The sequence below is a fragment of the Felis catus genome, chromosome D1 (genome assembly GCF_018350175.1).
Source record: "Felis catus isolate Fca126 chromosome D1, F.catus_Fca126_mat1.0, whole genome shotgun sequence".
Taxonomy (NCBI): Eukaryota; Metazoa; Chordata; class Mammalia; order Carnivora; family Felidae; genus Felis; species Felis catus.
In genome coordinates, this window is record NC_058377.1 from 107379730 (window position 1) to 107404214 (window position 24485).

The window sequence follows — 24485 nt, forward strand, 5'->3', positions numbered from 1 at the left end:
CAGTTCCCTGAACAGAGCTGGCCCCAGGCCGACCACACAGTAGCTGTTTGAAAGGACTGACCCAAATAGGAACAACTGACCCTCCCCGGGGGACGGCGACACGGTTTGCAGGGTGCGGAATAACGGCGGCCGGCCGGCTGGCCGGCTTGCAGTTCCCAATGACCATATTAGAGATAAGGGCCTGGAGGTCCCCGAGGCCAGGCAGCCCTGGCTCTGGTCGCAGCATGGACCCCTTCCTGGTCTCGGTTCCAGGATGTCACTCAAAAAGAGCCTCCTTTTCCCTTATGTGTAAGACGGCGGCATCTTTCGAAACTGTCCGCGCTAGCGTTTCCCCTGCCTGCGAAGCCCCAAGCGACGGAGAGGGGAGACTCGGCGGCACAAACACGGGCTTTATTAGCACGCTTCGTTGCGAGCGATGGCCCGCACCGATACCGCGGAGGAGAGGGTTCTGGTGAAGTTGGGGTTTCCCGGACTTGCAACTTGGCGCTGGCGCGCGCCGGGGGCGGGGTCACGGGGCCATTTCCGGCGGCTAAGGGCGACTAAACTTCAAAACTTCCGACGGAGCCCAAACCCTCCATGCTCCTCGCACACACCGGAAGAGAATCAGGTTTGGGTCAGATCGCCTCCTTCGAAAAGGAAAGGACCGATCTTCTTTTTTGCAGAAGTCGTGCCAAAACGACTTCCGCCCACACCCAAGATGGCCGCCGCCGGCGCCGGGAGCGGGGAGTGTCGGGCTGTGGGACGGGTCACTGGGAGGGGGCGGAGCCTCCTCTCCCCAAGTTCCGATCCCACCAGGACTGGATGAAGCGCGTCCAGCTGGGGCTTTGCCGCATCTGCGTCGCTGTGCCCGCGCTCTTCGGGCGTGGAAGTCCCTTCGGGGTGGGAGGAGGAAAGGGTTACATGAGTTAGCTTCTCCTGACATCCCGAGTCGGGGCCCTCCACCTCCGGAATCCCACCGCTGAGAAGCGGCGGACCTACAGACCGTAGATTTCAGCATGCCGTGTACCGAGGGGGCCTCCTGACCACTTTAGGAAGCTCGAAGGATCGCTTGGGCTCTTAGGAATGAGACTGGTTAGATCCTAGACACTATGCCAGGGGTGCGGGGAGAGGACGCCTAGGACCCTGTAAGCGCCAGAGTCGGAGACTCAGCATCTAGAAGACTGGAGGGCAGTTCAAAAAAAACTAATTCTTTAGTTGAGGCCTAAGAACCCGGATATCCGAAAGGGGCCGACCGGGAGCACAAATACCAGCATGCCTCGTGCCCCAAGGATTTGGGGAACCCAGGAGCTTTAGCTTTCTGAAGCACGACCTGGACTACAGATACCGGCATGCCACGGGACTCAGGAAGGGTCCGACTAGAGCGGGAAGAGGCGTTCCGGAACTACAGATCCCGACATGCTTTCGGGCCGGCGCTCACCTTGAAGGAGCCCTGGAACTCGTCGCTCATCCTCCGGAGCTCGCGGCCGTAGCGCAGGGCAGCCCAGAGGTTGGGGGGCGCTGAGCGCGAGCGACCCCGGAAAGGGCTGGGCTCTTCCTCCTCCGTCCCTTCATCCTCCTCGGTCCCGGCGGGGTACGAGCTGTGGCGACTCCGGGTCTCCACAGCCCCAGCGCCTGCACAGGGGGCGGGGGCGATGTGAATCTCAACTCCTCTGCGCCCCCAGCCTTGCCGAAGCCCCCAGCACTAGCTCCCCGCCCGCGGATGTCACAGTACGCGTCGTCGGAGCCCCCGTTGAGTTCCTTCGTATGTAAATGAAGCGAAGCTCATGGGGCTTTTGTGAAGATTCAAATTAACTTCTCGTGAATCCCACAAATCTTAATTGAACCCCAATAATGGGCCCAGGCCCTTAGTGTATTAAATGGCCTTCCTCTGTGTCTAGCACAAAATAAGGAAATCAGTAGTATAGTTTTCAGCGCAAGACCATGGGCCCTCCCAGCCCTTCTGGGGACCAGTCCCCTGGATGAGGAGTCAAGGCTGAACTCCAGTTCTGCAAGTGATCTGCAGGTGCCCATTTGTCTCACTGTCTTGGCCTAGGGAGACCTTAGGCGCTCCCCCCCCCCCCCCCCCCGGAACAAGAACCTGTCAGCAACATATCTGTACCTCCCAAAGCACTTGCTTTGGAGAATGAGTCTGGAAGGGTCTGCTGACTTCTTAAGGTGATGATTATGGAGCGCTCACTGTGTGCTAGCCTCATTATGCTCCTAGCCATCCTAAGAAGTGAGTACTAACACTGCCTCCATTTTACAGATGAGAAGACGGAGGCTTAGAGAGTTGAGACTTGCCCAGGGTCACACAATGTGAAGCTCTCACGAAGTCCCTAGAGGTTGGCTGGCAACTGGAGTCCGGCGAATTAACCATTGAGCTACACCTCTTCCCTCGTCAGACCACCCTTCAACTCCCAGAGCTCACGTGCTACCTCTGTGTGGGGACAAACCCATCCGCTACTAGTGGCCGTGTAAAGGTCCCAAAATAGAGTGCGAAAGTGTAAGCCGAAGGCATTCGCAGCTACCTCCCCGTGTTGAGTTTGTCTGGCCTGTGTTCTGTGTACCGTCCCCCCACTCCTGCCAACCCCACCCCCGTATCCAGACCAACAGAGACCTGGAACCACTCCCAGGAGCAAAACCCCAGAGCTACATTAATAGAGTGCCAGACAGCACGGAGCAAACGCAGGGGGACACGTTTGGCGTCCACAGCAAGGCACATCTGTCAGGGAAGGCATTTTGGAGGAAGTAAAGTTTAGGCCAGGCTTTGAGGCCAGGGGATAACAGTGTCTCATCCTCTCGCCAAGAACCTAACACAAAGCCCTGTGGGTCACTTTCAGGGGCTGCAGGGCCCCCATGGGGCCCAGCTCCAGATACATGGCTAAGAAAGCGAGAAGGGAAGAAAATGCCGGATCCGGAACGGCCTAGGCTAAGAGGAGGGATCAGAGCTCCCGGCTGTTCTGAGCTTCACCACGGTCCAGGCCTGGAGGGCAGGTGGGAGCTCCAAGGTAGACGTGGGGAACAGGAAGCTAAATCGGAAATCGGCATCGGGGATCGAGTCTGGACGAGTCAGGAATAGAAAGACCCCTGATGAGAACAGGCCCATCTGAGGGGCACTGTCCGGTTCTGTGGGGAGCAGGCAGAGGCAAGGGTCCGTAGCTAGATGGGCCCCGGCTCCGCCAGATTCCTGCTTTGTGAGCTTGGGCCCTGTCCTAACCTGTTGGGGCCTCACTGCCCTTCCTCCGTGACATGGGGGCAGTCCCCGTCTCCGAGGACCACCCCGACAACTGATGAGACCAGCAGAGCACCATATTCTGCCCCTTTTATGTCCCGAAGCCTCCCAGCTTCCCAGTGAGGCAGACATTAAGTCCTCCCTATATGACAGACGAAGAAACGGAGTCACCTAGAGGTGAGGAACTGGCTGGAGGTCACACAGCCAGCTTAAGCGCTCAAGGAACACCCGCTGTTCTTTGCTGGCTTTTAAAACACACCTGGGGGGCGCAGTCGGTTAAGCGTCCGACTTCAGCCAGGTCACGATCTTGCGGTCCGGGAGTTCGAGCCCCGCGTCGGGCTCTGGGCTGATGGCTCAGAGCCTGGAGCCTCTTTCCAATTCTGTGTCTCCCTCTCTCTCTGTCCCTCCCCCGTTCATGCTCTGTCTCTCTGTCCCAAAAATAAATAAACTTTGAAAAAAAAATAAAAAAAATAAAAAAAAAAATAAAACACACCTGGGACCATCACGTGACAGATACAAGGGCCAAGACTCAGAAAGTGAATGGCTTGCAGGGGGGCACTTGGTCTGGGCACTGCCCCCTCGCCCAGGAACCAGAACAAGAGAGGTGTTCCCTGTGTGTCAATTCATTACATCCCCAGCACACTCTGGGAGGAAGGTTCCTCACAGCCCCCATTTTACAGGGGAGAAAACCAAGGCACAGAGAGGGTAGGTAACTGCCCCAATGTCACACAGCTACTAGGTGGCAGAGCTGGGATCCAAACCCAACCAGTCTGGCTCCGGGGCGTAAAGCCCCCATGTTTAATGCTCGTGCCCCAGGTTCCCAACAGCGCACCGTGGGCCACCCTGGGGGTCCAGTGTGGGGAGGACACCTCTGGGCCTTCTGTGAGTGCCAGCTCTACCGGGAGCCCATCCTAGGGGTAGGGTTTTGTTTCGTTTTTTTTACCAGAGCCATGGGTTTAGTAATGCCAATCCAACCATTGTTAAATGGTGATCATTTGTATAAACAGCTTTTTTTTTTTTTTTTTTTTTTTTTTTTTTTTTTTTTTTTTCAACTAAGCTTTTAAAAGTCTCCTTCTCTCTACTGGGAAAAAAACCCAAAAAACAACAACTGAAGAATTTTCTGTGAATTCCCTGGGGTCACTCTGAACCATCCCACCCTCAAATCAGTTCTCAGCCACACGCGATCCCTGGGCAGGGCCGAGGTGGCCTCTTCCCACTCTGGGGAAGTGAAGTGGGTGGGAGAGGGCGTGGCTTCTGCCTGGGGGGTCTGGGGGTGAGCTTGGGTGGCTGCTGGGGCTCTTCCACTCACACCGTTTTCTCAGAGAGCCCGCCTGAGGCGGGGCTGGGGGAGCGGGAGAGGCCTCTGGCTGCAGGAACCCCAAGCCCCAGCAAAGCTTCAAGTTCTTTACCAGGGGGCTCCAGGGTCAGCGTGTGGGGCTGGACACATCCACGTTCAGGCTTCTGAGAGCATCCTGACCCACTTAATTAAATTAAAATCGTGGTGTTCCCTGGGGCACCTGGGTGGCTCGGTCGGTTAAGGGTCCGGCTCTCGATTTCGGTTTCGATCATGATCTCACGGTTCATCGGTTCAAGGAGCCTGCTTGGGATTCTCTTTCTTTCTGCCCTTCCCCTGCTCACAGGCACTCTCACACATGCTCTCTCTCTCTCTCTCTCTGACTCAAAATAAATAAATAAAAACCGAAAAAACAGAAACCGTGGTTTCCAGGCAACGTGAGGCAGTGAGGCTTTCCCATTAGGCAGCGCTGGTTTGGATCCTGCCCCCTACTACGGGCTGGGGCTCACATACTGCTCACCCCGCCAGTGGGTAGCACGCCCGGCACCTGCAGGCCTCAGCCCAGACTCCCTGTCCACCCCAAAGTCATTTGGGGTACAAAGATCCCTTACTGGCCTGCAAAGAACACAACCCGTCTTGCTCAGAGCGGATGAGATCAGAAAACACTCTAAAGGAGGTGCTGGCAAATGTTTTTTTATAAAGGACCCGAAAGTAAGCATTCGGGGCACCGCAGGCCACACAGTCTCTGTTACAGCTTTGGGGTCATTGCTCGGAAGAAGCTGTAAACAATATATAATTGGCGATGTTCGTGTATTCTACTAAAATTTCAAAAATAGCAAAGCCATTCTTAGCTCATGGGCTGACCAAAAAAAAAAAAAAAAAAGGGATTTAGCCTGTGGCTGTGGTTTGCCAACCCCTGCTCTAAACTCAACTGTATCTGTCTTCTGCCTGGAGCCTTCAATGGCTCCCCACTGCCCAGGAGGTATAGTCCAAACTCCTCGGTGTGGCTTTCAAGGCCTATACATACATTCTCGTTCTAACTTCTACTCTTCTTGTCCACATATTGACTCAGCAGATCCCCGCTACAACCCGATGAGGGAGGACTAGTTCTCTTCTCATTTTACATATGGGAAAACTGAGGCAGACACACAGTTAACTAGCCTGCTCAAGCTCAACCTGCTAACAGAAGACGGACTGACGTCTGAACCCTGCGGTCTGACCACTGGGCGTCCTTCCTTCCCTCTCTGCCGTCCACACACCCACAGCTCGCCACCCACCTGCCTGTCCCAGGCACTGGGCTATGCGCTGAGGCTGTCACAGCCCCAGACGTGGCTGCATCCCTGCCCCGGAGACACTTCCAGTCCAGTCCCGCAGGGGCCAAGGGTCAGGGAATATGAAGAGTGACAGGACTCTGCCCGTCTGGAGGGTCCAGGGGCTGTGGCTCGGGCAGGCCATTGGCACTTGTGGATCTTTTATGGGGAAATCACTTGCTTTTTATTTTTTATTTTATTTATTTACTTTTGAGAGAGAGAGAAGGAACAAGTGAGCAAGGAGCAGACGGGAGGAAAGAGCGAGAGAGGAGGACAGAAAGAGAAGAGAAAATCCACGAGGGGCAGAGAGAGAGAGAGAGAGAGAGAGAAGCAGGGCTCACCCAATGCGGGGCTCGAACTCCCGACCCGAGAGATCATGACCTGAGCTGAAATCAGATGCTTAACCGACTGAGCCACCCAGGTGCCCCATACTTCATTTTATTTTTTAACGTTTATTTATTTTGAGAGAGAAAGAGCATGCTCGCGATTGGGGGAGGGGCAGAGAGAGAGGGGGAGAGAGAGAGAGAGAGAGAGAGAGAGAGAGAGAGAGAGAATCCCAAGCAGGCTCTGCACTGACAGTGCAGAGCCTGACGCGGGGCTCGAAGTCCTGAACTTGAGCTCATGACCCGAGCCGAGGTCAGAGATCTTAACCGACTGAGCCACCCAGGCACCCCTCATTTGCTTTTTAGATGTTGAAAACTAAGTCAAAAGTTTAAGAACTCCTGTGCAGCCCTCTCGTGCCATGGCTGCCTTCTCCCCTGCTGCCCTCCTCACACGCCCCTCCACTCCTTATTGCTGCTTCAGACTATTCTCACTCCCCGCTTCCCCATCTAGTTTCTCAGGTTGTGCCCCCTCTGGCACCCCCACCCCCTGTCCTCATTCATCCGCGGGATCCAAGGAGTCCTCCCCCCTCACAGCCACCTGCTCCTTGCCCCTCCTTCTCCAGCCCTGGCCTCACTCTCAGCCCCGTGGACAGGACCTTCAATAACTCCACCCCCAGCCTCCCACCTCCTTCCTGGCTGGCCCCCCCACCTCGGTCGCCCACTCTGGCGATGCTAGAATTCCCGGGGCAAGCTTCCACCCCACACCGACCATTCTCGCCCTTGTAGACACCCGCAAGCACCCCTCCCTAGCTGGGCTGAGGCAGACACAGCTCCGGTGAAACTCCAGCTCCCTGCCTGCCCCCACGGCCACCCACCAGCCGCCAGTGCGCCTGGAGGAGAGCACAGCCAGGCCACCTCCGCCGAAATTCGCGGCCGCAAAACCCAGTGGCGCCCTTGACGCTGCCCAGCACGCTTTCCGTACCTCGCGCTTGGGGAGAGTCGATCACTTTAAACCTGATCCTCTCTCCTTCAACCCCCATCCTTACTCCTGGCTCAGGACTTGGCTTCCTTTCCTGGAGAAACTGGAAGCACCCACAAGAGAGACTTCTACTCGTTTCCACGAAGCATCTACCCACCACGACGCACGCACCCATGTCCGCTGCCCGGTGTTTAGTTGAGCCACCCCTCCCCGGGCACCGGACCCCCTCTCTCCTACTCAAGGACATCACTCCAGCTAGCCTGCCTTCTCTCCTGCAGCCAGTAGTCCCCTGGCTCCTGGATTACTCCCATCAGCTCCTAAACGTGCTATTTTCTTTTCCCTTTCTAGAAAACAAAAAAAAAAGTAAACAAACCCTTCCTTGACCTTCGTTGGGCCTTCGGCTGCTGCCCACCTCTCTGCTCCCTTTCCTGGAGCACCGCTGCCCAAAGCGGGTTCTCCTTTCTGTCTCCACCGCTTCCTCCCGTTGTCCCTCGCCGCTGAGCTGAGGTCAGCCCTCCAGCCACCTCGCCACCCAGACTGCAAAGGCCCCACGTTGGCAACTCCAGCACGCGACTCCCAGGCCTCCTCCGGACAGAAGCACCCGCTTGCCGCGCAGGCCTTGCTTGCCCCCGGCTTCCCTCCCAGACGGCCGCCCGTTCCCGCTGCTCCTCGGCTGCTGCCCTCCGAAGACCCAAGCTCCGGGCCCGGCCCAGGCCCTTGCCTGTCTACACTCGCTCCCTGGGCCTCCCAGAACGCTGCATCAGTGACGGACAACTCCCGCGCCTACAAATCCCGCCTTGGCCATATCCCTGCTGGAAACCTCCAGCTGGGTGCCCACAAGGCACCTCTAACCTGACCTGGCCCAAACGAGGCTCCCGGTTTGGGCGCAGCTCCGCCAGACTTGGGAGCCACCCCGTCCTCCCGGGTGCCCGAGCCAGACTCCTGGCAGCCATCCCTGACTCCCCTCTTTCCCTCACGCCCCGCGTCCAGTTGGTCGGCAAACCCTGCCAGTTCTACCTTCAGAATAAGCCCAGGGTCCCGCTATTCCCAGGCCACCATCCTCCCTCGAAGGGGCTCTAGGGGCAGCCTCCCCTGATGGCCCCGCGCTGCTTTACCCCACCGCGGATTAGTCTCAACACAGGGGCCCTGGTGGTGCTCTGGGGCCCAAATCAGATCACCCTGCCTCGGCTCCAGGTGAAAGTCAGGTCTTTACACTGGCCTCTGAGGCCCGGCCCCGCTGCCCCTCCCCGCCGTCAATCCCTCACTGCCTCTCCAACTCCCCTCCCCTTTGGAGCCTAGACGGTGTCCTGCCCTCAGGGCCTCCGCATTTGCCCCTCCTTCCGCCAGATCTGTCTTTCCACAAATAGGGGCAGGGCGCACCCCTCACCACTTCCAACCTCTGCTCCACTGTGGCTTCTCACCGAGGCTGACCCTGACCACCTCAGTCAGAGTCACTCCCCCAGCCCCTGGAACCCTGGGTTCCAAAGAGAAAGGAATGACTGTTTCCTGCGCTGCCTCGCGGCGTCTGTCATATCACGTGTGTGTTTGTTTGTTTATGGCTTGTCTCTCCCCCGCTCAACTAGAAGAAACTGAGCACTTGATCTAGGGGATGAGGAGCAACAGCGAGGTGGGGGCTCTGCAGCGAGCAAACAGTGAGTGCAAAGATCTGGATGTTAAAGAAGTTAAAGAGGGGCGCCTGGGTGGCGCAGTCGGTTAAGCGTCTGACTTCAGCCAGGTCACGATCTCACGGTCCGTGGGTTCGAGCCCCGCATCAGGCTCTGTGCTGACAGCTCAGAGCCTGGAGCCTGTTTCCGATTCTGTGTCTCCCTCTCTCTCTGCCCCTCCCCCGTTCATGCTCTGTCTCTCTCTGTCTCAAAAATAAATAAACGTTAAAAAAAATTAAAAAAAAAAAAAAGAAGTTAAAGAAAGTCTGTGGAGTTCAGCGTGACAAAGTGTGCGCGTGCGTGCAGGCTGGGCAGGAGGACTCAGGAAGCCTTCTTGTTCCTGGAAATGGGGATGGGGTCTTTTAGGCCCCAGCAGGTCAGGGATAGGAGTTTTTGTTTTCGGGTCTCTATGGTTCTCCCAGGCGCCAAACCTATGTTGGGCGCAGGGGAGGTGGGCACTACTGAGAAACGGCCACTGCTCTCCATCCTTCCGTCTCAGCACTGGGTCCCCTGGGCCGGTGTGGGCAGACCTGCTGGTCCTGGAAGGGCTGTCTGTCTCTTGGGGTCACTTGCTCCTGGCAACTGGCAAGGATAGCCCCAGTGTGGGTGTGAGCCACAGGGCAGGAAAGAACATACCCGGGGGGGGGGGGGGGTCAGGCGCGATTTCAGGCAAGATGCAAAGCCAAGGGCAGGGCACCTTGGCGTCTTCCAGCCCTGCTTCCCACCAACAGCCAGATAAGTGTGACCTTAGGCAAGTCACTTCCCCTTTCTGGCTCGCTGCCTGCCTCTAGGTGATCTCTGTCCTGGTCCTACACTAACGGCTACACTCTTTGACCATGGACTATGCACTGGCACTATAATTAAGTGCTTCCTATATATTTCTGCTAATCGACCCAACAGCCCTACAATGGTGGTGATCATTTGCTGTTTCACAGAAGAGGAAACTGAGGTGCAGAGGAGGTCAGGGACTTACTCACAGCCACCCAGTGAGTGTGGATATGGCTGGCATGCAGAGAGTCATTGGGCTGAGGGCAAGGCCAAGGCGGACAGGCAGGTGGCTGGGGGGTGAATACCTACCTCCATGGTGGTTGCTGCTGGCGGGCTGCCCCTGCTGGTGACCAGCTTCCCCGAGGAGGCCTGGGGTCGTCCGCTGGTGCTTGCCAGGGCCGCGGGGCCGGTCCCCTGTGGGGCTGGGGCCCAGGCCCCTATCCGTAGGGCTGGAGTCTTCCTGCTCACTGGGCTCAAACTCTGGGATCTGGAACATGCTCTGGGCTGTGGGGGCAAGACAGGAGGTAGTCAGGACACAGGGGGCATGTGGTGTTCGGTGAAGGGAGGGGACAGCAGACACCTCTGGTTCTGTCTCCCACCTTAGAGCCCCAGGTCCACCCTGCCTCCCGGGCTCCCGTCTCTAGCTGGGCAGCTCGCTCGGCCTGTCCACCCACGACCTAAATCTCCTCTTTTGGAGCCTTGGTGCTGTGAAGTAGTCCCAGGCCCCTACCTAGGCCCCGGCCCAACCTGCCCTAGGTGACGGCCCACAAGTCTTACCCCAAGCCCGATCTCGAGGCCCCTGACCCGGGCCTGCCGCCTCCCTCCAGTACTGAGGGAGCCCGGCCCTAGTTGCCTGGGCAACGGGAACTGTCACCGACCCGGCCCAATCAGCTTTTGAAATGTCACCAGGGCTGGCCAGGGGGCGTGGCCGCTTCCGACCCAGTCTCCGCCCCCGCCGCGGGACTTGCTCCCTGCCTACCGCCTTCGTCCTGGGTCCCTTCCTCGCCTCCCGCTGCTCAGTTCCCGACATCCCTGGGCCTGGGACGTGTGTGGGAGCAGATAAGGGATTCTCTGGGGTCCCCATTTGAAACCCGGAGACCAGCTTCTGCTGACAAGCCCTTCAGCCCCCTGGACTTTAGTCTCCACTCCTGTAAAATGGGGGTAATGACACCTCCCTCAGGAGCCAGTGAACTTTGTAAACCGAGTGGTGACTACTGTGGGTGAAAACACTTTGCAAAGCTTCAGCCGAAGCTCAGCCGTCGGATGCATTCGTTGTTGCTGTGGTCACTGCTCTACCTGGATGCGATTGTTGTTGCTGTTGTCCCTGCTCCGAGTGGACTGGGTAGCCGGGTCGGGAAGTCCCGCTCCCTCTTCCCCCACAGTGGAAACCTCGCACCGCCCGCCTCGGGGGCACCACTCCCCGCGCCAGCTCTGGAGAGCTCGAGATAAGCGAGGGAGCCTCCTCCCCGGCAGGATGACTGCCCCGGCGCAGGAGAGGGGGCCCCGTTGTGGGTGACCGTAGGACCCGCGGGGGCTTCGCGCCGGGAGGGCAGCCGGCCAGGTGAGCGGGAACCGCGGCCGGCCAGGGCGTGGGGCGGGCGCGCCTCCGGGGGACTGCGGGGCCCTGCGGGTTAAGCCCTGGGGCGGGGGGGGGGGGCGGGGGGGGGGCGGGGGGGGCGGGGCCCGGGGGCCATCTTGGCTGTGGGCGGAAGTTTCCTTCCGAGAGCCGGTGAGGGGAAGTCGTTACCGCCCCCCCGCCCCGGCCGGCTGGCGCGCTCTCGATTTGAGGATGGGCAAGACAAGCATGGGAACTGGCGGCCCCCCAAACAAACAAGGCCCGCCGTCCCTGGGCACGGCCCACCCGCGCGCCCGTCGGTTGCGCTTTCGCCCCAGCGTCTCGGCCTCCCGCTGCCTCTAGTAACCCCGGGCGCCCGCCGGCGGCGCAGCTCGCGCCAATTCTCGAACGGCTCCGCGCCGGGCGCGGCGCGACTCGGCGCGCAGCTGCGGAGCTGGTGGGGCCAGACCCTGCGCGATTAGCGTAGCCAACGGCGCCCGCGCAGGCGCAGGCGCAGGAGGGGGCGGAGCAGCGGGAGCCGGGGAGCTGGGGAGCCGGAGCCCCGGGTCCCAGCGACCAGAGCCGGCTCCCCCGGCGGCGTCCCGAGGACCCGGCGTCGGCCTCCTCCCGCCCCCCGAGGCTGGAGAGTGGATGAAGTGGGGGGTGGGGTGCGGGCAGCGTCGGAATTCCGAGGACAGAAGGCAGAGGCCGTCCCCAATCCGGATTATTGGAGGGGAGAGAGACCCCCAGTTTGGGGAGGGGGAGAGCTGGGGGGTGAGCGCCCCACCCGCAGCGGCCGCTGCCCTCGGCCGAAGGGTATCTCTCGGCTCTCCCCCTCCTGCCGAGACGACTCGAACGACCAAGGCCAGGGACCCCTGTCCTTCAGCCTCTGCACCCCCTCACCCCGCTCTGGGGCTGGCCCGGGGAGGAGACCCTGCCCACCTCCCGCCTCTGCCCTCGCGAGGGACTGTCCTTCCACGCCCCAGAGTGAGGGGCCCCGGCCCCAGGCTGCCTGTGCCCCGCTGCAAGGGCAGGGTCCCTCTGTTGAGGAGGAAGGGCCTGGCCAGTCGCAGCTTCTTTCCTCCTGAGCTCCCCGTCTCTGTCGCTGCACCCTGCAACTCCCACCCCTCCATATTTATTTCCCTGGCCCCCTGCCAGCCCCTCCATCTCCTTCTCTGGGATTCAGGCCTCCCTTCCGGACATGGAGAGTAACCTGTCTGGCCTGGTGCCTGCTGCCGGGCTGGTGCCTGCGCTGCCTCCCGCCGTGACCCTGGGGCTGACTGCGGCCTACACCACCCTGTACGCCCTACTCTTCTTTTCCGTCTATGCCCAACTCTGGCTGGTGCTTCTATATGGGCACAAGCGCCTCAGCTATCAGACGGTGTTCCTGGCACTCTGTTTGCTCTGGGCTGCCTTGCGCACCACCCTCTTCTCCTTCTACTTCCGAGATACCCCCCGAGCCAACCGCCTGGGACCCCTGCCCTTTTGGCTTCTCTACTGCTGCCCTGTCTGCCTACAGTTCTTCACGCTGACGCTTATGAACCTCTACTTTGCCCAGGTAACCATGATAACGGGTGGGGGGAGGGGGTGGGCCGCGGGGTGGCCAGCCCCAAGGGCCCGAAGGAATGATGGGCATCTCTGCTCCCAGGTTGTGTTCAAGGCCAAGGCCAAGCGCCGGCCGGAGATGAGCCGAGGCTTGTAAGTACATGGGACACGTGGGCACACCCGCCAGGCCAGGGGTTAGGGACCAGGCTGGTGTCCAATTTCTTGCCCCCCTCCTGTGCAGTGCTGAGGCGAGGACAAGTTAGGAGGTGTTTGTGGAAGGGCTTGGAAAAGTTAGGCACCTGCGGCAGACGGCCCGGCAAAGGCATTGCACCCGTGAAGGGCAACCATCATGGAAACGGTGATGGCAGCGTGAGGGGAGAGGGTCCCAGTGTCTTCCGTGATAGAAGAAGGGCTGGAGGCTCCAGCCCTTGCAAGCCCCGGACTGCCACTTCTGGGTGACCTTGGCTGGCGGTGATAAGCCTGTCATTTGTATAACGTCTTACGGTTTAGGGAGAGCTTTCACAAACATTTTTTACGACCTACCCGTGAGGCTGTTATTATCCCCATCTGAGAGATGAGGGAACTGAGGCCCAGCAAGGTAAAGCCACACGTTCAAGGTCATAGATGCGGCGGAAGGCAGAGTCAGGGCTTACATTCGACTCTCAGTCCCGTGCTCAGTCCACTGTGTCATAGGTGTCAGTCATACCTGACCTCACTGGGCCTCGGTTTCCCCTTCTGTAAAACCGGAGAGCCGGGGTGCAGACAGCGTCGGCCTGGATTGGTTCTGACCCTGGCGTCAACTAGGGTCTCCCGGGGGAGTTCGGGTGGTCAGTGAGCGCTAGGGACGGCTGCCTGGGGCTGACTGTGCTGTGGGCCGCAGGCTGGCCGTCCGGGGGGCCTTCGTGGGGGCCTCGCTGCTCTTCCTGCTGGTGAATGTGCTGTGTGCTGTGCTGTCCCGCCGGCGCCGGGCACAGCCCTGGGCCCTCCTGCTGGTGCGAGTCCTGGTGAGCGACTCCCTCTTTGTCATCTGCGCGCTGTCTCTTGCCGCCTGCCTCTGCCTTGTCGCCCGGCGGGCGCCCTCCACCAGCATCTACCTGGAGGCCAAGGTAGGGCCCCAAGCCCCGATACCCGGGTGCCCTTCGGGGTCTTCGTGCAGTGGTCTTCAGGGTGGGGAGGAGACTGGAGCCTCCCTTCCCTGAGGGTCCCCTCTTGTCATCTGTGCCAGGGGACCAGTGTGTGCCAGGCGGCTGCGATGGGTGGCGCCATGGTCCTGCTCTATGCCAGCCGGGCCTGCTACAACCTGGCAGCCCTGGCCTTGGCCCCCCGGAGCCGGCTGGATGCCTTCGATTATGACTGGTACAACGTCTCTGACCAGGTGGGCGTTCGGCTCGTCTGCTGCCTCCTTAGTAGCCATGGCTCTCGGCCCCCCATTGGCCTCGGCTCTGTCCGGGTGCCCCCGCCAGCACGACCGTGGATTGACACAACCCCCTGCCCTCCTAGGCGGACCTGGTGAACGACCTGGGGAACAAAGGCTACCTGGTGTTTGGCCTCATCCTCTTTGTGTGGGAGTTGCTGCCCACCACCCTGCTGGTGGGCTTCTTCCGGGTGCACCGGCCCCCGCAGGACCTGGTGAGGGCCAGTGGCGAGGGGTGGACACTGGGAATCCCTGGGCTGGGGTCTGGCGGGAAGCCAGCGGTGGGGCGGGAGAAAGCATGATGGCGGCTTCCTCCCCCAGAGCACCAGCCGCATCCTCAATGGGCAGGTCTTTGGCTCCCGTTCCTACTTCTTCGACCGGGCCGGGCACTGTGAGGATGAGGGCTGCTCCTGGGAGCGTGGCCGGAGCGAGAGCACCAGGTAGGAGCCCTGGCCTCCCTCAGGTCCTCCGGCCTGCCCGCCTGCCCTGCTGAACCGTGGGGACCTAGAGCCTGGTCTTGCCACTTTCCCCTTGACCCCACCCCCGCCATGGCCCCCATTTCCTGTCTGTACTAGGTAAGGTCCCCTCTGGCTTCCACCTCCCACCCCGAGATGCAGCTTGCCGCAGTCCAGAGGGTTCGGGCCCTGGGCGCTGGAAAGCTGGGGCACCGGGCCCTGTTCTGAGCCTCTCTCCCTCCCCCAGCTGCTGTGAGTGTGGCCCCGGTCACTGCCTTGGGACTGACCCTTGTTTCTCTGCCTGCAGCATGTCAGGCAGCCTAGGCTCCGGCAGCTGGTATGGCGCCATCGGGCGGGAGCCAGCCTGGTGCGGGGGCAGCCAGACACGGACCACTCCTCTGCTCTTCTCCCAGGTGCTGGGACCAGGTGGCCACCACCACAGTCTCTACTCCACCCCGCAGACGTGATCCCCTTCTGTCCTCCCCCCAGAACACCCAGACCCCGGTCCTCCCATCCCAGGCCCCGCCACCCCCCCGTGCCAAGTTCACCTGCCGCTTCTTGCCCAGGATCATGGGAGGCTGTGGCCGCCTCTTCCCCTGGCCAGCTCCTGGCTACTCTTGTCGTAGTGAGCTTGTGCTGTCCCCTAGGATGGGGGGCATGGCCCTGGCTGCCAGATGCCCTACAGCACCTTGGCATGACCTGCCGCCTCTGCTGCTACACTGGAGCCAGCTACCTCTCCTGCACCTGCCGCTCAATAAACAGTGTCTGTGCCCCTCATCCGTTCACGGTCTGTCAGTTGTCTGCTTCGTGTTCCTTGCACCATCGCGTCTTCGGTCGAAGGCTGATCGGACCCCGGCCCTCCGAGGGAGCGGCTGGGCTGGGCAGGGGTCACTTAACCACCTAGGCTGGTGGGCAGGGAGAGGCAGGAGCCTGCAGTCCAAGGGGAAAGGAGGCCCGGAGAGCCTGTTCCCTCTCCGGTCTCTTCCTCACTTGAACGATTTCTACTCTTTCCTCAAAACCTGCTTCAAATGTCATCTCCTTTATGAAGTCTTTCGTCTCCAGGTCAGGGAGCCGTGTCCCCCCTCCTGGGTCCTGCGGCACGATGATCGTGTGTCTCATATGCCGGCTACCCTTGCTGCATTAGGATTTCTGGAAACCCCGTTTCCCTGTCATCCTGCCCAATCTGGCATTCAGGGCCAGGGAAGGACCTGGCCTGGGACTGAGGAGCCCCCACCTCCCTATCAGGTGTGGAAGTGGCCAGATAGTTGGGCCGCCCCCACATAGTCTGCCTGGTGGCCCTGGGGGCTCCTTCTCTGGCTGCCCCTGATACCGCAGTCACTGCTTTCTGCTGCCACAGTCTTGGCCTGTCACCTGCCCTATGGCTGGGGCTCCTTTATCAGAGGGTCTCTCTCCTGTCCACGTACCTGGTCATCACACCTCCTCGTAGTTCCTGGGGGCCTAGTACTGCTCCTGTCTGGAAACTTCACTTGGGATTATCCTGGGCATCAGATCTTCAGGGCCTCCAGAGAGGGCATCTGAGACTCCCAGTCAGCTCGAAGCTGAACGGTCCCTTTTTGTTGAAAGGAAACTAACATTTGTAGGGCACTTTATTGTGTGTGCCAGCCTCTGTTTTGAGCATTTACAAATACCTCTTTAATGCTCAGAACAGCACTCCGAGGTGATAATTAATCATCCCTTTTCCGTAAGTAGGGACTGGGAGGCTCTTGGGAACGTAGTAACCCGCTGCGCCCTCTCCTGGTAGGGGGTGGTCAGCCTTAGAGCCCAGGCTCAAAACCACCCACTGTGAGGGCTGAGGACCCCAGGCTAGAGGATTTGGGGAGAGAGAGATCGGGGTTTGCAAAGAAGTGGGTGAGAACCGAGAGGGGAGCAGTTCCAAGACCTGCCTGAACCCTGGGTGTTCAGGCTGCGAGGGGCGGGGGAGGAAGGGGGGAGTCCTGGCACTAGCCACCGAGGTGAGGACCAAGGGATGAGGAGGGACAGGAGGTGCCCCAGCATGACTTTCCAGAACCGGGTCCCAGTCCTCCCTCAGCCAATTCCAGGTTGTTTCAGTGGATCGCCCACCCCTTTGTCCCGCGGGGCCGCCTCCCTCAGGAGCGCTGAGCCCAAGGGCCAGGCTGTCCCCAGGGGCGGGGAGTTGAGGGCCATAATGGGGCTGGGAGACGCTGGGAGGTTAGCGTGGTGCCTGTCCGGAGAGGTGAGCCGGCAGATGTCCAGGCTGGGGCCGTGCCGCTGGCCACACTGGATGGCCGACGGGGCAGTACCAGGACTCCGGTCTGAGACTCCAGGTCGGACCCAGCGGCGGGCCCTCTCGGGCTCCTCGGCCCGTCACCTGCCGAGATCCGCCGGAATTGGGGGGCTGGGCGGCCGCAGGTAAGGTGCTGCAGGGCCCGGCGCCGGCGGCAAGGGCGCGGCACGGAGGGAGGCGCGGCGCCGGAGGGGTTAAACTTGGAAGGAGGGGGGCTTCTGGCGGCGGGAGGGGGGGGTCCCAGCCCCGGCGGCCGCCCGCTCCGCCCCTGCCGCCGCCGCCGCCTCCGCGGCCCAGCCGGCACCGGCGAGGCCGCGCGGGAGCCGGGGCCGCAGCCGCAGCCGCAGCCGCAGCCGCAGCGGGGCCGACAGTGAGTGCGGGGCTGGCGCGGGAGGGGGTGCGGGACGGGAGCGGGGGCGCGGACGGGACTCCCCGGCAGGGGTGCGCAGGGTGGGGGGAGGGCCGGGCCGGGCCGGGCGGGGCGCGCACCTCCCGCGCGTGGGCGCCTCCGGGAGTCGTGCGGCCGCGCGTCCTGCCGCCCGCACGCTCCCAGGCGTCAGCGTGGAAGACTCGGGAGGCGGTGGGAGCGAACCGCGGGGGTGCAGCGTGTCTGGGTGGCGAGCGCTGCGCGGTGGCCCGACGGCCTGGGTGTGTGCACGGGAGTGTGTGCACACGTGCGCGTGGACCTCTGGGGTGCCTCGGCCTGGCGCGCACGCCCCTGGGGGTCCGGGTGTGCCCGTGAGTCTGGGGAGCGTGCCGGTGGAGCGTGTGCGTGCGGCCCGCGCAGCCGGGCGGGCGGGAGCCGCAGGGAGGAGCGTGGGCGCGCGGGTCTTTGTGCCCGCGTGTGTGCGCGTGGGCGCCGCCACCCGCTGTCCCGGGGGCTGACAGCTGTCCCGGAGGATGCTGCCCGGGTTCGGCCCTTATCGCTCCCGCCCTGTTCCTTCCCGGAACCGAGCACCCTTCCCCCGCCCCCCACCCCCCACCCCCCACCCCTCCGCCCTGCCTCTGCTCTGCGCAGCGACCGGGACCCGCCCCTGGGTTCCTCGAAAGCCCGGCGGGGCGCTGGGAGACCCTGGAGGCTACCCGTCCGGCGCAGCGGGTCGCCGCGGAGCGGGGAGAGGCGGGAGGGGGGGGAGAGAAGCGCGAAGATGCTGCCGCAGCCGCAGCGGAGGAGCCGGGACCCGCCATCCCCGTCCCCGCCCTGCGCGGTCCGGCCTCTCCAGCCTTCTCTTCGCGCGCCTCCGCGCCCCCTCAGCCTCCTGCGCTGAAGCCGCTGCCTCACGCCCCCTCCAGGCCCCCGGTGTTTTCTCGCTCGTCCAGCCTCTCGCTCAGCAGGCTCAGTCTCTCTTTCCCCCTTCCACTCTCCTTCCTTTCCCTTCCCGGTGCCCTCTTCTCTTCTCGTGTCCTGGAGTCCCTGGACAGGGGCTGAGGGCCGGGCAGTGGAGGTAAGGGGGAGGACAGCGGTGGGGGGACTGGGTGTGCCCCGGTCCCAAGTGTCCCGGCAGAGGGACGTGAAGATAGGACACCTATGGGCAGTCGGACTGGGGACTCCGAGGACCCTTGGGTGTGTGGGGGTTGGAAGAGGAGGGTGTGGGGGTGGCAGCCCAGGTTATTGATCCCGGCCTCCCTGGTTCTACCCACAGTGACCACAGCTCCCCAGGAGCCCCCTGCCCGGCCTCCCCAGGCGGGCAGTGGAGTCAACCGGGCCCCTGGGCGCGCCATGCGCAGCACCACCCTACTGGCGTTGCTGGCCCTGGTCCTACTCTACTTGGTATCCGGTGCCCTGGTGTTCCAGGCCCTGGAGCAGCCCCACGAGCAGCAGGCCCAGAGGGAGCTGGGGGAGGTCCGAGAGAAGTTCCTGAGGGCCCATCCATGTGTGAGCGACCAGGACCTGGGGCTCTTCATCAAGGTGCGTGGGTGGGCAGGAACCCCTTCAGCAGTCACCTGTGACCCCCCCTGCCCCCCGAAACTAGCTGCATGCCAGTGGGGGCCCCGCGCTGGGTTGCTGCTTCCAGACCGGCACCCCCTGACGGTAGGGTGCTGCTGAAGGGCGCAGGCCAGAGGCTGGGATCCGGCTCTCTGGGTTTTCAGTATCGCGGCCATGGGGGCATTGATTTGCCTGGCCGTGCCTGGCATTGGACTGAGCCCCTGGACTGTCTTCTTCGGTGTGACTGACGGTGGTTGAGTGAAGGAACGAGTGAAGGAAGAAATGAATAAATGGCCGGAGCCCGTGAGATATGTCACATTTTCACAGGCCTACCTCACCGGCTCAGGGGTTGCCAGATGAAACCCAGGGCGCCTGGATACTTGTGAATTTTAGCCACTAAGCAGCGAATAGTTTTTAAAAATAAATACGCCCTGCGCAGTATTTTTGTCTCCTAAACCTGGCCACGCCACACTGGTTTCTCTACTGCTTCGGAGTCACCGATGCCTTGGAGACACCCAAGAACACTGAACACGCCCCCTAACCCCTGGAAAAATGCACATGTAAACACGTCCGGGTGATTTCAGAGGGTTCCGGGATCCCCTAAGCTTGCCGCCAGGGATGCCAGGTTAGGCACCCCATTCACCGCCAGCGCACGGGGCTTATGATGAGAAGGCTGGAGGAAGGGGCAAGGCAGGGGTGGGGTCAGCTTTGGGTTCAGTGACTAACAGCGCTGGGCTTCAGCCTGCTGGGGGTACCGTCAGGCAAGCACCTTCGTCGCTTCCTCTGATTTCTGAGCGACGTCATGTAAAACCTCCAAGGTCTCACGTTAATAAATTAATGTTTATTACTTTACTGAAGAGTCCCCCTCTTTCTCCGCCTGTTCTTTCGGAGGGAGGAGCCATCCGCACGCACGGAGGCCTCCGTGTTCCAGCTGATTCCCAAGGTGGCAGGACCAGGAGATGAGGGGCAGGGTGGGGCCGGGACACAGGCGGCCTGACGTCCTCTCTGACACTTCCAGAATGCAGAGGAAGGCTCAGAGAGGCCCGGGCAGGAGAATGTGTCTGGCCAGACCACAGGGCAGAGGAAGGGAGGGAGGGAATCTGACCTATTTTTTCTCCACAGTGGAAATGCTTTTTCCCTGGATAAAAAAAGAAGAAAAGGAATGGCAGAAATTAGAAGTGTGGGCGACAGCTGCTTTCTCTTCCACAATTAGGGAGGCAGCAATTATGCACCTACTGGCTGCTAGGTGCTGTGCTCTACACCATAGGGTGACCAGGGAAATGCATAGGGGGTGGAACAGGTGCAGGTACAGGCTATACCGGAGAGGATGTCACTTCGGGACGAGGGAACAGATCCAGGGACAGGTTACTGTGGGATTCAATGGAAAGGGAACTTTCCTTGCTCCCTTCTCTGTTAAACACCTGTTGTGTGCCGGGCCCTGGGGTAGGTGCTGGGGGCTTTGAGGGGGAAGCCAGGGGCCTTGGGAAGGAGCTGGAAATTGACCGGAGGCAGGTGAGAGGCACAGGATTTAGAGATGTGCGATTGGGTTGCCAGAGACCTACCGGCAGAGGAACAGCATGGGCAAAGGCGGGGAAGCTGGAAAGCTCAGAGTGTTTTGCAGAGCTTGGGTTTAGCAGATGCCTCGTCACTGGAAGCAAAAATTAGAACACACAGGATGACAAAGGATTTTTTTCCCCCTAAGTAGTGAATTTATTGGAAAAGTCTTGCAAAATAAAAATCAAATCACTTTAATCATACATTTCACTTCTTGGCTTCATTTAAAAATTGTTATGACAGAAAATGGGATCATCTCAAAATCTGGGGGTAAAGTCACGGCAGCTTGGGTTCCCAATGGGAGCCCCAGGAGAGAAGACTGGAACAAAAGGAGGTTGGGAACAGGGACTTGAATGCTGGGCTGGGAGTTTGGATGCTATGCTAAGACAGCAGGGAGCTACGGAGGATTGGGGGCAGTCGCCTTAAGAAGATGAATTTGGAATGGGTCTTGCTAATGAGGATTGCAGTCAGAGAGAAAGAATGTGCTTTATGATCTCCTCCATGGCCCTGTGCGGTGGCTCTGTGCTCCTTCGGTAAGAGCTCCTCCGTCACTTAAGGCAGATACTCTCAAAACACGGACTCTGCCTTGGAGGGACCTACAAGGTGGCAGGAGGGACAGACACATGGCCACTTCATTAATCTAATCATATCTATGGAGGACCAACTAGGTAGCACAGGGTTTGGCTTGGACTTCAGCAGGGTGGGCGGGGGCTTGTGTGTCCACGAACCTTCAAATATTGGATGCAAAATCTGATGGCATCCGAACCCTCCTGGGGGAAGGGCCCCTGACTTCCATCAGATTTTCTAAGGCAAGGAACTCAAACTCAGCTTCCATAGCCGAGATGGGAATGGTGGGCTGGACATCACTGGGCATGATCACCACTGGGGACTGAGTTAACAAATACACAGGGCTTAATTTGTTGCGAGTGCTTTAACTCTTCACAACCCTCTGAGGTAGGTGCTATTACCATCATCCCCACTTGACAGGGGCAGAAACAGGCACAGTGTTAACTTGCCTGAGGTCAAGATTTAAACCCAGGCTGACTGCGGCCGGGTCTGTGCTCCTGACCGCTGTAAATTTGCAATCGTTTGCTGTGAAATTAAGGGACAGAAGACTAAAATGCTTCTAAAACAAGGTGGAGGCCAAACAAAATTGGGCCGCCCAATCTGCAATGTCTCCTCTGAGGGACTGGCCTCAGGAAGACCAGGGGGAAGGGGAGAGCTGGGAGGGGTAGGGAGGAAACCACTCTGGAGACTGGAGGGCCAGGGGGTTGGCCAGGACAGTAGGGAAGGACTGAGGTTCCTCCTTCTGCGCCTTGTCCTGCAGGAGGTGGCTGATGCCCTGGGAGGGGGTGCGGACCCTGACACCAACTCAACCAGTAACAGCAACCACTCAGCCTGGGACCTGGGCAGCGCCTTCTTTTTCTCAGGCACCATCATCACCACCATCGGTGGGGGAGGGGACTGAGCATGTGGAGTGGGGGGAGGGGGGAGGCGGGGGGCAAGGGGGCCGCTGGGCTTTCTCAAGGGGGAAAATGCAGAGGGAGGAAGGTGGGTGCCAGGCAGCCCCTCGACCTCCTGCACGCTCCCTCTGCCCAGGCTACGGCAACGCGGCCCTGCGCACAGATGCCGGGCGGCTCTTCTGCATCTTTTACGCGCTGGTGGGGATCCCGTTGTTCGGGATCCTGCTGGCAGGGGTCGGGGACCGGCTGGGCTCCTCTCTGCGCCGCGGCATCGGTCACATCGAAGCCATCTTCCTGGTGAGCTGCTCCTCGCCCTGCGCGCCCTTGCGTTACGCTGGGGTTACCCTGCCCTACGTCCCCAACCGGGCACCGGGAGCGCGCGGGCCTCTGAGATCGCGAGAGCCTCGCGCGCGGGCTCGAGGAGGAGCCGGTGTGGGGCGCGACGGCGGAGGTTTTGGCGACTTCTTGGCTCTGGGCCGTTGCTCCTCCCTGCAGAAGTGGCACGTGCCACCGGAGCTGGTGCGAATACTATCCGCGGTGCTCTTCCTGTTGATTGGCTGCCTGCTCTTTGTCCTCACGCCCACGTTCGTGTTCTGCTACGTGGAGGGCTGGAGCAAGCTGGAGGCCATCTACTTCGTCGTAGTGACGCTCACCACGGTGGGCTTCGGGGACTATGTGGCCGGTGAGGCCACCTTTCTTGCGCTGCACTTCCCTAGCCACTTAATTGATGCGGGGGGGGGGGGGACTGCAGTCTCGCTTCTCCCTCCAAATTCCATGTGGTGTACGTGAGCTCACAGGCGCTCGCTCCAATCCCTCCCCGCACTCACGGAATGTACCTTCACATTTGTGCACCTATGCAACACCTCATACGCCCTTACATTCTTGCATGCCCGCACCCCACGCATGCTCACACATATGTTAAGCGCACCCCTCACACGCGTCACATTTATATTATATATGTGCACTCCTCACAGACGTTTACACTTTTGCACGCGAGCACGCTCCCTTGCATAATCTTACCTGGCACACCTCCAAGCCACGTGCACTCAACGTGCATGCATTCACACGCTCTAGCGCATACCCCTGGCCCTGGGGAGGGCGGATCCTCTCCCTGAGCTGGGAAGAGGGGCAGTGAGCCAGCAGCTCACAGGCTTAATAACGCTTGCCCCACAATCAACATCTTTCTGGCCTCCCCGGTGGTATCCCAGGCGCCAGCCCCAACCAGAACTCTGCAGCCTACCAGCCGCTGGTGTGGTTCTGGATCCTGCTCGGCCTGGCCTACTTCGCCTCAGTACTCACCACCATCGGGAACTGGCTTCGAGTAGTGTCCCGGCGCACTCGGGCAGAGGTAGGCGCGCCCCTGGGTCTGCGCTGCGCTTGCGCCGTGGCGCTGAAGCGCTGTACCCTAGCAGCGGGCCGACCCGTTGGCCTTCCTTCCAGAGCGTGGGCTTCTCAAGGCAGGGACTGAGTGCGCCCGGCCCAGGGACAGAGGGTTAAACTTGGGCCGGTTTGCTGGTGACTCCATCTCTGCTCTCTTGGATAGGGTTGCCAGATTTAGAAACAAACCAAAACAAAACAAAAAGCAGGAAGCCCAGTTAAATGTAAATTTCACATACATAACAAATACTAGTTCAGTGTAGGCGTGTCCCAAATATTGCATGGGAGGGATATACACATATCGACATTTACTTTGTCGTTTATCCAAATTCACATTTAACTGGGCGACCGGTATTGTGTCACCTTACTGGCTGAGCCGGCGGAGGAGCCGGATAAGAGACGCAAAGGTCTCTGGGGGGCACCGGAAGGATGGCTGAAATAAAGCTGGGGCTTTCTAGAAAAGCTCCTGGAGAAGAGGGCTCTTAGGTTCCGATGGAGGAGAGGAGAGTGGGTAGCTGGGTTGATGAGCCTTTTCTCTCGCTCGGGAGGGCTGAGGCAGGAGGACCAGGAGGAAAAGAGGGGCAGTGCCTGATTGACGACGGGTCAGGTTCCCGGGGTTGCGGAGGCGGTAGAGGACCCGCGGCCGGTCGAGGACTCCCTTTACTCCTCGCGCAGATGGGCGGCCTCACGGCGCAGGCCGCCAGCTGGACCGGCACCGTGACGGCGCGGGTGACCCAGAGAGTCGGGCCCACGGCACCACCGCCGCTGGAGAAGGAGCGGCCACTCCTGCCTCCACCGCCGTGCCCAGCGCAGCCCGCCGGCGGGCCCCTGTCCCCTGCGCTCCCAGCGAAGGCCGAGCCGCCCACCCCGCCGTCCCCGCCCACCCCGCCCACCGCCTCCGCGCTGGATTACCCCAGCGAGAACCTGGCCTTCATCGACGAGTCCTCTGATACCCAGAGCGAGCGTGGCTGCGCGCTGCCCCGCGCGCCACGGGGTCGCCGTCGCCCCCCTAACCCTCCCCGGAAGCCCGTGCGGCCGCGGGGCCCAGGGCGTCCCCGGGAAAAAGGCGTGCCGGTGTAGGGGCAGGACCCCCGGCCTCGGCCTCTCAAAGGGCTTCGTTCTAGCTCTCCCTGGCATGCTCTGCTTGTTTGACCAAAGAGGCCTCTTTCGACCGGACTGAGGCCTGGGGAGGAAGCTACGGGTTGCTTGTCTGCCACCCTCCCCTCCCCCCCCCCCCCCCCCCCCCCGCCCGGCTCCTGGCCCTCTCCTCACTTCATTCATTTGCAGACCCCCCAAGGCTTTCTGTCTCGCTGTCCCGGCTGGGCCCGTCCCTCACAACACCTCACGACTGTGCCTCAAAGCCTGCATCAATAAACGAAA

General features: G+C 60.8%; 3 protein-coding genes across 7 annotated transcripts; 2 read left to right on the forward strand and 1 right to left on the reverse strand.

Annotated features, from left to right (window-relative positions):
* Window positions 1-374: 374 nt before the first annotated feature.
* On the reverse strand, window positions 375-10979 carry BAD (BCL2 associated agonist of cell death). Of its 2 annotated transcripts, none has more exons than XM_006937465.4 (4): window positions 10846-10979; window positions 9859-10053; window positions 1418-1611; window positions 375-872 (listed from the first exon to the last, which is right to left on the reverse strand). In XM_006937465.4, exons 2-4 carry the CDS (start codon window positions 10043-10045, stop codon window positions 747-749), a joined length of 507 nt encoding a protein of 168 aa, XP_006937527.1. In that variant the 5' UTR covers window positions 10046-10053; window positions 10846-10979; the 3' UTR covers window positions 375-746. The 2 variants fall into 2 exon arrangements, with proteins under 2 accessions (XP_006937527.1, XP_003993607.1); XM_003993558.4 differs by lacking the exon at window positions 10846-10979 and adding an exon at window positions 10327-10450.
* On the forward strand, window positions 10972-15295 carry GPR137 (G protein-coupled receptor 137). Of its 2 annotated transcripts, XM_023239996.2 has the most exons (8): window positions 10972-11110; window positions 12291-12662; window positions 12753-12802; window positions 13530-13755; window positions 13875-14024; window positions 14150-14278; window positions 14385-14503; window positions 14826-15295. In XM_023239996.2, the coding sequence occupies exons 2-8, from the start codon at window positions 12306-12308 to the stop codon at window positions 14983-14985; spliced, it is 1191 nt and encodes a 396-aa protein (XP_023095764.1). In that variant the 5' UTR covers window positions 10972-11110; window positions 12291-12305; the 3' UTR covers window positions 14986-15295. The 2 variants fall into 2 exon arrangements, with proteins under 2 accessions (XP_023095764.1, XP_006937528.1); XM_006937466.5 differs by lacking the exon at window positions 10972-11110 and having other exon boundaries at window positions 11283-12662; window positions 14412-14503.
* Window positions 15296-16450: 1155 nt separating this feature from the next.
* On the forward strand, window positions 16451-24335 carry KCNK4 (potassium two pore domain channel subfamily K member 4). 3 transcript variants are annotated; one of them, XM_019812622.3, is made up of 7 exons: window positions 16451-16909; window positions 18428-18693; window positions 21593-21716; window positions 21865-22025; window positions 22224-22410; window positions 22937-23076; window positions 23781-24335. In XM_019812622.3, the coding sequence occupies exons 2-7, from the start codon at window positions 18505-18507 to the stop codon at window positions 24183-24185; spliced, it is 1206 nt and encodes a 401-aa protein (XP_019668181.1). In that variant the 5' UTR covers window positions 16451-16909; window positions 18428-18504; the 3' UTR covers window positions 24186-24335. The 3 variants fall into 3 exon arrangements, with proteins under 3 accessions (XP_019668181.1, XP_023095766.1, XP_003993610.2); XM_023239998.2 differs by lacking the exon at window positions 16451-16909 and adding an exon at window positions 17113-17154; XM_003993561.6 differs by lacking the exon at window positions 16451-16909 and having other exon boundaries at window positions 17771-18693.
* Window positions 24336-24485: the final 150 nt, after the last annotated feature.